Source organism: Pezoporus flaviventris, unplaced genomic scaffold (genome assembly GCF_033815535.1).
Source record: "Pezoporus flaviventris isolate CSIRO_AGI_PZ_B2104156 unplaced genomic scaffold, CSIRO_AGI_Pfla_v1 ptg000036l, whole genome shotgun sequence".
Classification (NCBI taxonomy): domain Eukaryota; kingdom Metazoa; phylum Chordata; class Aves; order Psittaciformes; family Psittacidae; genus Pezoporus; species Pezoporus flaviventris.
The window spans coordinates 38,608,240-38,620,766 of record NW_026892584.1 but is presented as its reverse complement, the minus strand read 5'-3'; the positions used below and the strand labels follow the sequence as shown (position 1 = coordinate 38,620,766).

The following is a 12,527-nucleotide window of genomic DNA, read 5'->3' as shown; positions in this document are numbered from 1 at the left end:
TTTTTCCATTATTGCCGTAATTTGCTAAGCCTCTCACAAGTTTCAGAAGCTTTACACACTTGCTCTCTTGCTTCATAGCTGAAAAAGTAAGCCAGAGAACAAACTATTAATACTGTAATCACCCATATTTAGGCTGTCCATTAGTACACAACAGCCTCAGCCACTCCTTACATCAAGCAAAGACACTGAAGGGATGAAAAGAAAGGGATGCTCTGTGCCATATCATCGGCTTATGAGAAGCTCAATGACTCCTATGATGGCACTAATGCCCAGACAGAACAGGTAAATGAGGTTACTATGGGATCTTCATTAACGCTGTGTTTCTATAGTCACATCATCAGCAAGACAGTGAAACAGTACCATCAACACCACTTTTTGCATAGGAAACTGGAATAGGACCAGCTAAATGAAATAGCCAAGACTAACAGGAAATACAGGAGAGAACCAATTGACCAATACTGACAAACCTCAGTGAATCACCTAGTTGTTCAAGACCATCATAAGTCTGAAACCCTTGGACAAGCATCATCAAAGATACACAGAGATAGCCATCACTCTATTCCATTTCTATGGTTAATACTTGCATGGGAGCATGGCTTCACTAAGGGGAAATCCTCCCTGACCAATTTGGTGGCCTTCTATGACGGAGCTATAGAACTGATGGACAGGGGTAGAGCAGTTGATGTCATCTACCTGGACTTGTGCAAAGCATTCTACACTGTCCCACACGACATCCTTGTCTCTAAATTGGAGAGGCATCAATTTGATAGGTGGACCACTCGGTGGATAAAGAACTGGCTGGATGGCCGCATGCAGTTGTGGTCAATGGCTCAATGTCTGGCGGGAGACCAGTAACAGAGTGGTGTCCCTCAGGGATCGGTGTTGGGACCGGTCTTGTTCTACATCTTTGCTGGTGACATGGACAGTGGGATTGAGTGTGCCCTTAGCAAGTTTGCCGATGACACCAAGCTGTGTGGTTTGGTTGATATGCTGGAAGGAAGTAATGCCATCCAGAGGGACCTTGACAAGCTGTGAGCTGGGCTGATGCCAACCTTATGAAGTTTAACCATGCCAAGTGCAAGGTCCTACACCTGGGTCAGAGCAATCCCAGGCACAGCTACAGGCTGGGCAGAGAAGAGATTCAGAACAGTGCTGCAGAGAAGGACTTGGGGGGTGTTGGTTGATGAGAAAATGAACATGAATGTGACCAGCAGGTTGAAGGAGGTGATCTTGCCCCTCTACTCTGTTCTCATGAGATCTCACCTGGAGTATTGTGTGCAGTTCTGGTGTCCTCAACATAAAAAGGACATGGAACTGTTGGAATAAGTGCAGAGGAGGGCCACGAGGATGATCAGGGGACTGGAGCACCTCCCGTATGAAGACAGGCTGAAAAAGTTGGGGCTGTTCAGCCTGGAGAAGAGAAGGCTGCGTGGAGACCTCATAGCAGCCTTCCAGTATCTGAAGGGGGCCTACAAGGATGCTGGAGAAGGACTCTTCACTAGGGACTGTAGTGATAGGACAAGGGGTAACGGGTTAAAACTTAAACAGGGGAAGTTTAGATTGGATATAAGGAATCACAGTATCACAGTATGCTAGAGACTGGAAGGGACCTCAAAAGATCATCTAGTCCAATCTCCCTGCCGGAGCAGGAACACCTAGATAAGGTTACACAGGAATGTGTCCAGGCGGGTTTTGAATGTCTCCAGAGAAGGAGACTCCACAACCTCCCTGGGCAGCCTGTTCCAGTGTTCCGTCACCCTCACTGAGAAGAAGTTTCTTCTCAAGTTTAAGTGGAACCTCTTGTGTTCCAGTTTGTACCCATTACCCCTGGTCCTATCATTGTTTGCCACTGAGTAGAGCCTGGCTCCATCCTCGTGACACTCCCCCTTTATATATTTATAGACACTAATAAGCTCACCCCTCAGTCTCCTCTTCTCTAAACTATAGAGACCCAGCTCCCTCAGTCTTTCCTCATAAGGGAGATGTTCCACTCCCTTAATCATCTTAGTTGCCCTGCGCTGGACTCTCTCCAGCAGGTCCCTGTCCTTCTTGAACTGAGGGGCCCAGAATTGAACACAATATTCCAGATGCGGTCTCACTAGGGCAGAGTAGAGGGGAAGGAGGACCTCTCTCGACCTACTAACCACCCCCCTTCTAAATCACCCCAGGATGCCATTGGCCTTCTTAGCCACAAGGGCACAGTGTTGGCTCATGGTCATCCTGTCATCCACTAGGATCCTCAGGTCCCTCTCCCCTACACTGCACTCTAACAGGTCTATAGGTTTCCCAACCTATACTGGAACCTGGGGTTGTTCCTGCCCAGATGCAGGACTCTATATTTCCCTTGTTATATTTCATCAAATTATTCCCTGCCCAACTCTCCAGCCTGTCCAGGTCTCTCTGGATGGCAGCACAGCCTTCTGGCGTGTCAGCCACTCCTCCCAGCTTAGTGTCATCAGCAAACTTGCTGATAGTACACTCAATTCCCTCATCTAAATCATTGATGAATATATTAAATAATACCGGTCCCAGTACTGACCCTTGAGGCACTCCACTAGTTACAGGCCTCCAACTAGACTCCGCCCCATAGACTACAACTCTCTGGCTTCTCTCCTTCAGCCAGTTCACAGTCCACCTCACTACCTGATCATCCAGTCCACACTTCCTCAATTTAGCTGTGAGGATGCTGTGGGAGACTGTGTCAAATGCTTTGCTGAAGTCAAGGTAGACCACATCCACTGCTCTGCCATCATCCATCCACCGTGTTATTTCCTCAAAAAAGGCTAAGAGATTGGTCAAGCATGATTCCTCTTGGTGAAGCCATGTTGACTGCCCCTCATAACTCTCTTATCCTTGATATGCCTTAAGATGGCACCAAGGATAAGGTGTTCCATCACTTTCCCAGGGATGGAGGCGAGGCTGACCGGTCTATAGTTACCTGGCTCCTCCTTCTTGCCCTTTTTGAAGACTGGAGTGACATTTGCCTTCCTCCAGTCCTCAGGCACCTCTCCCGTTTCCCAAGACTTGGCAAAGATGATGGAGAGTGGTCTAGCAATGACTTCCGCCAGTTCCCTCAGCACCCGCAGGTGCATCCCATCTGGACCCATGGATTTATGGATGTCCAGATTGCTCAACTGGTCTCTAACCCATTCCTCATCGACTAAGGCAAACCGCTCCGTTGACCTGACTTCATCTAAGGTCTCAGGGGTACAGGGCTCTTCAGGACTGCCTGCAGCAGAGTAGTCAGAGACAAAGAAGGCATTCAGTAACTGCCATCTCTGTATCTTCTGTCACCAGGGCACCCATCCCGTTCATCAGTGGGCCTACACTGCCTCTGGTGTTAGTTTTATCTGCCATGTATTTGAAAAAGCTCTTTTTGCTGTCCTTGACCCTTCTCGCCAGGTTTAATTCTAAGGAGGCCTTAGTCATCCTAGCTGCCTTCCTACATCCTCTAGCAGCAGCCTTATATTCCTCCCAAGTGGCCAGCCCCTCCTTCCAGGACCTGTAAACTCTCCTCTTCCACTTGAGCATACCCAGCAATACCCTATTTAGCCACGCAGGTCTCCTGGCCCTCTTCCTTGACTTCCTACGTGTCGGGATGCTCCGATCTTGAGCTCGGAAAAAGCAATCTTTGAATGTCAACCAACTATCTTGGGCCCCTTTACCTTCAAGCAGCCTTGCCCATGGGATTTCCCCTAGCAATTGCTTGAGAAGGCCAAAGTTTGCCCTGCTGAAGTCCAGGGTTGCAATTCTACTTGCTATTCTACGGGTCCTACCACACAAGATCCTGAATTCCACCATCTCGTGGTCACTGCAACCAAGGCAGCCCTCAACCCTTACTGCTTCGACCAGACCCTCCTTGTTAGTGAGGATGAGATCCAGCAGCGCTCCTCTCCTGGTTGGCTCATCCACCATTTGCAGGAGGAAGTTATCATCCATACACTGGAGGAACCTCCTGGACTGTGGCTGGGTTGCCGAGTGGTCCTTCCAGCAAACATCAGAGAAGTTAAAATCCCCCACGACGACCACGGCCTGTGACTGTGAGGCCGCTCTCAGCTGCCTGTAGAAGGCCTCATCAACTTCCTCACCCTGATCTGGTGGTCTGTAACAGACACTCACAACAGTATCATCACTCACCCCTGTAAGGGTGGTGAGGCACTGGAATGGGGTGCCCAGGGAAGTTGTGAATGCTCCATCCCTGGTGTTGTTCAGGGCCAGGTTGGACAGAGTCTTGGGTGACATGGTTTAGTGTGAGGTGTCCCTGTCCATGGTAGGAGGGCTGGAACTAGATGATCTTCGGGTCCTTTCCAACCCTAACTATTCTATGATTCTATGAAATTACAAAATCATTTTGCTATTGTAATAGCCTGAAAAATTACCTCACCTTATTAATTACACAGAAAGAAAGAAATAATATGAAAAAGTATGAATACAAGATTTGTTTTCCAATTCCTATAGATCTTAAAAAGGAAATACTATGTTAATGAATAGGCTATCACAGGAATCACCTGATGACTCAAATGATATTGCACTTTACCATTGATTTGCTTTCCCACAGAACACATATCCATAAGAAAAAAAAATTATTTAAAAAGCTCTCTTCAGAAGACAACTAAAATTTCATTTTGAGTAGCAGAATAGCTTCAATATAGATGATATTACCTCAGTTTTATGAAGTTTTTGGTAATTTCCATTCCAAGATATCAGCTTTCGGTCTTTTCCACCTCCTGATACTAATGTGCCATCTCGCAACATACACAGCGCAAATATTCCACCCTCATGTGCCCCTTGAACTGCATGGCTTATTCTGTTGGTACCTGGGTAGAAGGAGAAAAGGCATTGCTACTGAAATACTCAGCTTAATAGCTCATTTTTTCCTTCCTCCCTCACCCCACCTTGTTTCTTTACTACCTGAGAAGGACTGTATTTAAAAAATAATAATGGTGGGCATGGAGTTTTGCACCAAAACATGCAGACCTACAGAAGAGACTAAAGTAGTACATCTTAAGAGCGCACTTCCCCAGCCTCAAAAATTAAAAGCATACACACTCAGTGAAGTTCAAACACAAAGTAAAACAGGTTAAACTTTTTTTGTGGGTGTTTAAGCTAAACCATTTGACATCTGCTACTGCAGTAGCACTATGCATCTCATCAACAAAGAAACCATAACCCAGTCACTTGTTATCTTCCCACGATATTCCACAGCCTTCCAACGCCAAGTTTGCACCAAAACCCAACTAAGCTCGAGGTCTTTGTATACCTGGCAGAAAGTGCTGAACCACTCTCTTAAAGAGCCTGTATTTCTTTATTGACATACATGGCTTGGTCAAGTATGTTCTTAGACTCAAAACACTTTCAAAACCAACTAAATTAGATTAAACACCTCTAATGAAGCATTACTATTATGAGGTATAAAGAAATGGTTACTAATGATTTTATTACTGAAATATGCACCTTGCATCAAAACTTGGCTAACTATGTTTAGCACAAGCAAGGGGCTGATGCAAGTTAGGAAGAAACAACTAATTTTTCCTTTATAAATCCCACTTCTTTCTATCCATGATTAGGATGTTGCTGCTGTTTGCCTTCCAGCAGGCATTGCCTTCTGCTGCCTAAAAAAAGTCATCTTACTAGAAAATGCTTTTTAGGAAGTTCACCCTATCCGTCTGTTCTTTTGAAATAAAGCTGAGGAATTCAATTAGATCTGCATATACTTTAGCTTGACTTTCTAGGAAAACAAATACAGCTATTTGATGTCTTTTTTAAAGTGTATGTCAATAGGCATAATGTTTGTAAATTCTAGAGTAACAGTATAGGAGACTGGAGATCTTCAGTTATATTAACAGTGCTTCTTGATATCACACTGCTTAAGGGAAAGAACTCTTCCTGCATTTCTTAAATCAGTAAAAGGTATACATGCTAGCATGGCTCTGTGATTAAACGTTTGAACATAGGGAGCACGTTCTATACAACTTTGTGCTCCAGCAGTCAGGTAGGTGTTTTGTCAGTTCTTTAGGTGCTTATAGAGGAGAATCCAGACATAATCTGCCAGATTGGTCTTGGGAAAGAACTCTAGATAAGTAAAATTTATTCTTCTGAAAATGAGGCTGCACTCATGTAAAAATTCACAGCATTGTATTACAATTTCACTAATAGCTTAAATCTTGCCTTACCTTTCCCCCAAACCAAAATGTTTCCGCTTGAGTCTCCTGTAATAGTATCACCATTTTCAGAAAAGGTCACACATAGGACAAACTTTGGCTTCTCTTGTTTCTGCATGGTTATGAAAAATATACACTCACAGCAACACATGACCCATTTATTTTAACAGTATACACTTGAGTAATTTAGCTTAGTCTTATAAAGCTCTATTATTACTTACATATCTACACAGGAGTTAAACACGTTTCTACAGTCTAAACACTTGTCCTTGAGAGGGCATAAATGCATCAGCTGAGGTTGATGGCCCAATCCTGCACCCTTTAATTACGAGTTCCAGATAGAGCGAGTGATACAGCCTTGCCAACTTTTAACATCAGATCAAGAATGCTCTGAGATAAACCAAATCCCCCAAATTGTGCATAACCCTAAAGGCTTTAAGTATATAGAAATGGTCAAAGATGCAAACAAGCTTTATTACTGTAATTTTTAACTCCAAAGTTTCTAGGAGAAGAATATTATTAGAGAGTTTGGCTGAAGAATTAAGAAATCATCTTCTGAAAGAATCTTAAAGCTCAGTAAAGGAAACATTGCTTCAACACCCTGCATTTAAGATACTGACGGCAACAAAACAGTGCAATGTAGAGCGAGAATGAAAATTCATTAGATAGTAGCTTCTAAGGACATTACTTACAATGTTCGTTGGCTACCAGTGTGTATACCCTCTCTCTCCCTCAAACTAAGAACTGTTCTCAACTAGGGCCACCACACTTTTCCATTAGCAACAACCATTGAGAATAACAGAGCCATAACAGAGGCAGAAATCTGTCCAAGTAGCTTAGGAGTTAAAAAGGAATGAAAATTAAAATAAAATGTAACAAAATTTAAATATGTTATCTCAGCATTTCCTCCTGATTTCACACAGAGTATATTAATTGATAATGCAATACAGTTGCTTTGACTATTCTTGTGAGCCACAACTCCACAAGCAATTAACTAAGCCCTATTGGAGTTATCTGCAGTCACTGCATACATCCTCACTTGTGCATGAAACTGCCATAGAGCTTATATACATTTAAGAACAAAAACAAATTAAGACCTTGAAATTAGTTACATTTACCAAATGGTGGGCAGCTCAACCTGTATTTGAATTACATACATGTATGTATCTGAGCAGAACAGAGGAAAAGCTAAGAATATTCATACAGAATATTCATATTCACATAATCTATGTGGTTTTGCAAGTGTTTCTTCTGACAAAATTTAAAAAAATAAGAAAAAAAAAGAAAACCTGAGGTAACTTTATTTTGTGTAGGGGAGAACAGGACAGGACAGACAGGGGCAACCTGGCATAAAGAGTATAGGAAAAAGGATGCAGGGAACAAAACGTTAATTATATTTCAAAACTTTATTGTGGAAGTCTTACCCGTGGAAACGTTCTCTGTGCCATACCATGAATACAACCTGAGCTTCTGCAAAGTTTCAGGTTTAATAATGATCAGTTGTTATTAGCACTTACTATTAACATACAATTAAAGAAATACTTTACCTCAAATAATCCTTGCTTTTTAATAAGGGAATTCCCTTCTAGTGTCCAAAAATAAAGGTGTGACTTTCCACAAGTAACTATTATGTTTGTATCAGTAGGGTGAAAATCTGCAGCAAATACAGCCTCATTAGAGCACTTGGAAGGAAAAAGAAAAACATTGTATCAAAATTTAAAACTCAAAGAAAAACAAACACTATAAAATGGTTCTCTAGTTATATAAACCGATTAACTCTCAGTATAATACAAATTCTGAACTATTCATTAACACAGCAGAATTTGGTAGAATACTTTGAAGTCAGAGTATTTTAGGATTTTATAAATTCGAATCACAAGTTATCGTTCAAAACCATGTCAGGTAATGAAAAGTTTAGTTTAACACATTTAAAAATTAGTTTAAGACATTTAATTTGTGTGCATGCTCTTATCATTGCTGCCTTGACTTTTCTAATCAATTCTAAAATGACAACAATAGCAAAATTCAAAACAAAACCCCAAACTATTGGGATAATCTCAACAGATAGAAAATACTCCCTTCCTTCATGTTCTTTACCTTTTATAAGATGAAAATTTTTAAAAGGCACAAGAAGTTAAAGATAGACATTTCAGACAAGAAATCCAGATCTACATACAAGCAAGTAGTATTAAATATCTTATTGCAACACCTTGACATCTGCCAGCTTTTCTTCTTTCTGCCAGTCCCACACAGAAAGCACATGGTCATTTGAGTCATCCACAGAGCATAGGCTACTTCCTCCATTCTGAGGAAGAACATGGAAAATATTAATGCATAGCCCAACCAACATGAGAAACATAGAAATACACCTTCAAAATAATTAAATACTTTGGTGTAGGTGAAAATATTTATATCTATTTACACTTTAATTATTATACTTGTAAGTTATCCCACAGATCTCCATGAAATATAATAATTTATAAGGTCATTGAAAAATAGGGCTAAAAAGAGATCTAGAAGAGGAACTCGTGCAAACTGCAGTCTTTGTCAGGAATGACGTAGGTTATCTCTTTTTGAGACATCCAGCGATAGAAATTACAAAGGCAAATGACACATCATTTTCTATTCTATTAAGAAAGCTTTTTCTGATAATTATATTGAGCTTCTTTCTTTGTAATAATAATCCAATTACTTCTTCTCAGATCTGGAATGTACTCAGGGAAAAACATTACTCTTCATATAGGAATAATCGGTCATAGTAAAAAAATCAGAAAACAACTTATTCCTGATAGAATCTTTTTTTTATAGTTTTGTCTATTATCAATCTTTTCCTATCTTAATGCCCTAATTACTTTAATTTTTCTTCATGCACCATATTCCCTAGACATTTTCCGGTTAGTACCCATTTTTCATATCTATGAATCCAAAATCCAGATGAAGAACTCCAACTGTGATTTCTACCTGAACTAAGGGAGAATGACTGACATCAGTCTCACTAGTGATGGGAACTGCTGTACAAACATCAGATCTTTCTTCCAAACAGTAGGTATCTGGAAGGTACTTTTTGGTCCGTTTTTCCCAATTACTCTTGGTGTTTACTCCTAGCCGCATGTTTACAGTGGAATAAACCATCAAGTAATGCCTAATTGCTTTCCAACCCACTCAAATATGATTTCCATAGCCTCCTGGCATCAGCTGCATTAGCTTTGACTGCAGATGAGCTTGCTGAAACAGACTGAGGCTGTGGTTACACAAGCAGTCCTTTGGCAGCAAACAATTCTTCCTCTGCTACCTACAGCACAGCTGCTTGCTGCTGCCTCTTGAGCTAAGGCACCACAAAAGTCTGGGCTATCATAGAGTGAGCCTGTTTGAGGAACAGATCAATACTGGGAGAAAAGAAGACCCAAGCAAACTCTGCTTAATTTTGTTTCTATATCAGGTTGGTTGGTTGTTTTCCTGACCAATCAGGCCACTAACACGTATTTCAGACACAGTTACAAAAATAACTGTGCCAAGGCAACTCAAGAGATGGGACGGAGACAGGACTTAGTAGCCTGAAGAGAGGGCTGTCTAAAATGAGATAAGCAGTACTGCTACAGGATAGGAAGTGATGCTCAAGACTGGCCGAGCTCTAACTGTGAAATCACAGCATAAAGAAAACATATTAAACACTTTCTTCTGGCATCTACCAGGAGGAATCCTCCATTAAGTACCTATTTCTTCCTCCAGGGAGATATTTACAGAGTATTTCCTTGTTACTACTTTTTATTTATCCTTCAAAGGTCATCTTGAACTGTGTTGGCTTTAACCTTTGCATTCTTCACCTACTCCCCCAATTCACTCATGTCTTTTCTACTTTCTGTATAATATTGTCATCAATAGATTGCAAGTAATTGTGGAAACTCTTACTGAAGTACATTTTGCCTAGGGAATACACCACTTAGCCGCCTCCTTTCTAAAAATGCTGTTAAGACAATTGGGCACCATCACATACATTGCTTATGGATTCCATTCTACGTGGATCGCTTCTACACTTGCACATGTAAGGTTACAGGCTCATCTTTTCAGACGGGACGTCAATTTTGCCTATGTCATCTTTTCTTACCTCCCTGATAGAGCAGAGTTCAAAGGATGGTGCCAAGAGGCTAAAACCAGGAATCTAATTCTTTACAATCCTTTATCCATATGCCTTTATTGCTTTCAAGCAAAAGCTTTTCCTTCTCTTATGGGAGCTCCCATTTTTTAAATCCAAAATCAGTGGTACAGGCCATTCTAAAGGTCTTTTATTAGTCATTTTTAGGCATAGTGAGGGGGTTAAAGGCTGCAGATAGAGTATGCAGTAAGGATACTGAAATTTCAAGAACACAAATCTTTTTGCAACTCCGTGTCCTGACGAAATTAATTGCATATTATGAAAAGCACAATGCATATCTCTCAGACTGCTGAGATACTGCTAACTTTAATAGCATCATAAACTGTTGGAAACAACTGGGTTGCAAGCTTTCTTCCTCTAAAGAGGAAATTAAGAGAAAAGATATCTTGGAGTTTGTGTTGATCAAGCAAGCTAAATTTGAAAGACTTCAAGGACCTTTTCAGCAACGATTCTTAATATGACTATTCATTCACTTTACTTACAGATTTAGAGAAAGCAATGCAAGTGACAGCTCGGTCAAAAAACCCCATTCCAATGACATGCAGTGTATTCAGAGTTACGGAATCCCAGACACGCACGTGTGGAGGCAATTGCTATAAAACAGACAGAAAAAAAGCAGCTGAAACAATGGAGGAAAAAAAAAAAAAAAAAAAAAAAAAAAATCAGGATTTTTAAAAATAGTAATTAATCAAAAAAAAAAAATCACAATTTAAGATACAAAAATGATCATAAATCCTTTAGATTCACCCATGTCAGCACAGATACACTATAACTGACTCACTGATTACTGTGCCTAGGACCAGTATCTTGGACTGGTTGTATACCCAGCGTATACAACATGTCAGCTCTCAGTGACATCAGTTAGTTCACTAAAGTTAATAGGAACAGAGACATTCTTCATTAAGTGAAAATTGTTGATGAACTTGCACCATGAGACTTACTTGCAGGTCCAAGATCATCAGTTTAAATTGTAGCAACCAAGATAACTCTGGTCAACATCAAAGAGGAAATGCAAAAAGAAGCTTAAGAGTTTCTAAAATGTAATTAATTTCCATGTCATACAAATGGCTGTGAAAAAGAACTGTATCTTCAGACTCTTCTTACAACTGTAATCAGAACTAGACTGCTGTTTGTACATAAAATTCAAGTTATACACAACGGCCCAAGATCCAGCTCCCTGTGAAAGCTACATGGTTGCCCCTTCCTCCCCTCTATCCTTGACCTTGTACAGCACAGAGTCCCACACCGGCTCAACCTCATGGAGACAGAAATGCTCCTCAAGTCCACTAGAGGGAACCCCAGGAAGGACTTGCTGATAAAAGTTTTCTTATAAAAATAGGAGTTTAACACAGTGCCATCAACCTTTGCAAGAAAAACAAGGGCCGTGTTTTATTTCCCCTTTTTTCCCTACCCCTTTAAATAAAAGGAATTTGGTTTATTACAATATCAGGAAAAAACAAAACAGAACACATCAGCTATCAGTCTTTCTTGCTCATAAGTAATGAAATTGCTCTTAACATAAATAAATACATGAAAACTGGAACTCAAAGCCACTCCAATACCTTAGTTACATAAATGGCTTTTATATAAACTTTTCTATATATCACATTCCCTTCAAGTGTAAACATCAAACCTATAGATTTTATTTCACACATAAAATGGTAATTATATTTCTGAAGTTAAAAAAATACATACCAGCAACTTCTCCAACACACAATAAAATTAAATAGTTTATGTTAGTCAGCTAAGTTATCTTTGCATAAACCTTATATTGCATAACTGGGATTTTGTTTTCCTCATTTAAAGTAGTTTTTAATCCTAAAATTCTTCTTTGACATCTACAAAAAAAAAAAAATCACAATAGCTTGGCTGTGACATCAGCTGCAGACTCTGCTTTCCTCATATGTTTCCTGCCTCTGCTTGTACCCAATTCTTTCTCACTTGTTTTAGCTCTTCAGAGCAATTTTCATCTTACTCTTTGCAAATAAATTCCTAGCCTACAGCTAAGGTATACAATAATACAGGTAATAACTGAGAGAAAAATATTCTTGCCTAGATGATGGCAAGAATTTCTTTTTTTTTTTCCAGCAAATAACTCAAAGCCATCTTTATTTGTGTTCTAGTTTTGGTAGCTGTTGTAAGAAATGAAGCTGTTGTTGGTAGCTGTTGTAAGAAATGAAGTTGTATACAGTTTAACCTCTGCCCCTCCCCTT

General features: G+C 40.3%; 1 protein-coding gene across 11 annotated transcripts in view; it reads right to left on the bottom strand.

The window, feature by feature from the left end:
• Nucleotides 1–12,527, bottom strand: part of EML1 (EMAP like 1) — a 134,426-nt gene that overhangs the window by 17,593 nt on the left and 104,306 nt on the right. For all 11 annotated transcript variants that reach the window (XM_061463969.1, XM_061463967.1, XM_061463968.1 and 8 more), the window contains 5 exons: nucleotides 10,797–10,907; nucleotides 8,371–8,466; nucleotides 7,709–7,843; nucleotides 6,174–6,273; nucleotides 4,663–4,817 (listed from right to left, as the gene is read on the bottom strand). In XM_061463969.1, the coding sequence (XP_061319953.1) occupies nucleotides 4,663–4,817; nucleotides 6,174–6,273; nucleotides 7,709–7,843; nucleotides 8,371–8,466; nucleotides 10,797–10,907 (597 nt within the window). The remainder of the gene's footprint in view (nucleotides 1–4,662; nucleotides 4,818–6,173; nucleotides 6,274–7,708; nucleotides 7,844–8,370; nucleotides 8,467–10,796; nucleotides 10,908–12,527) is intronic.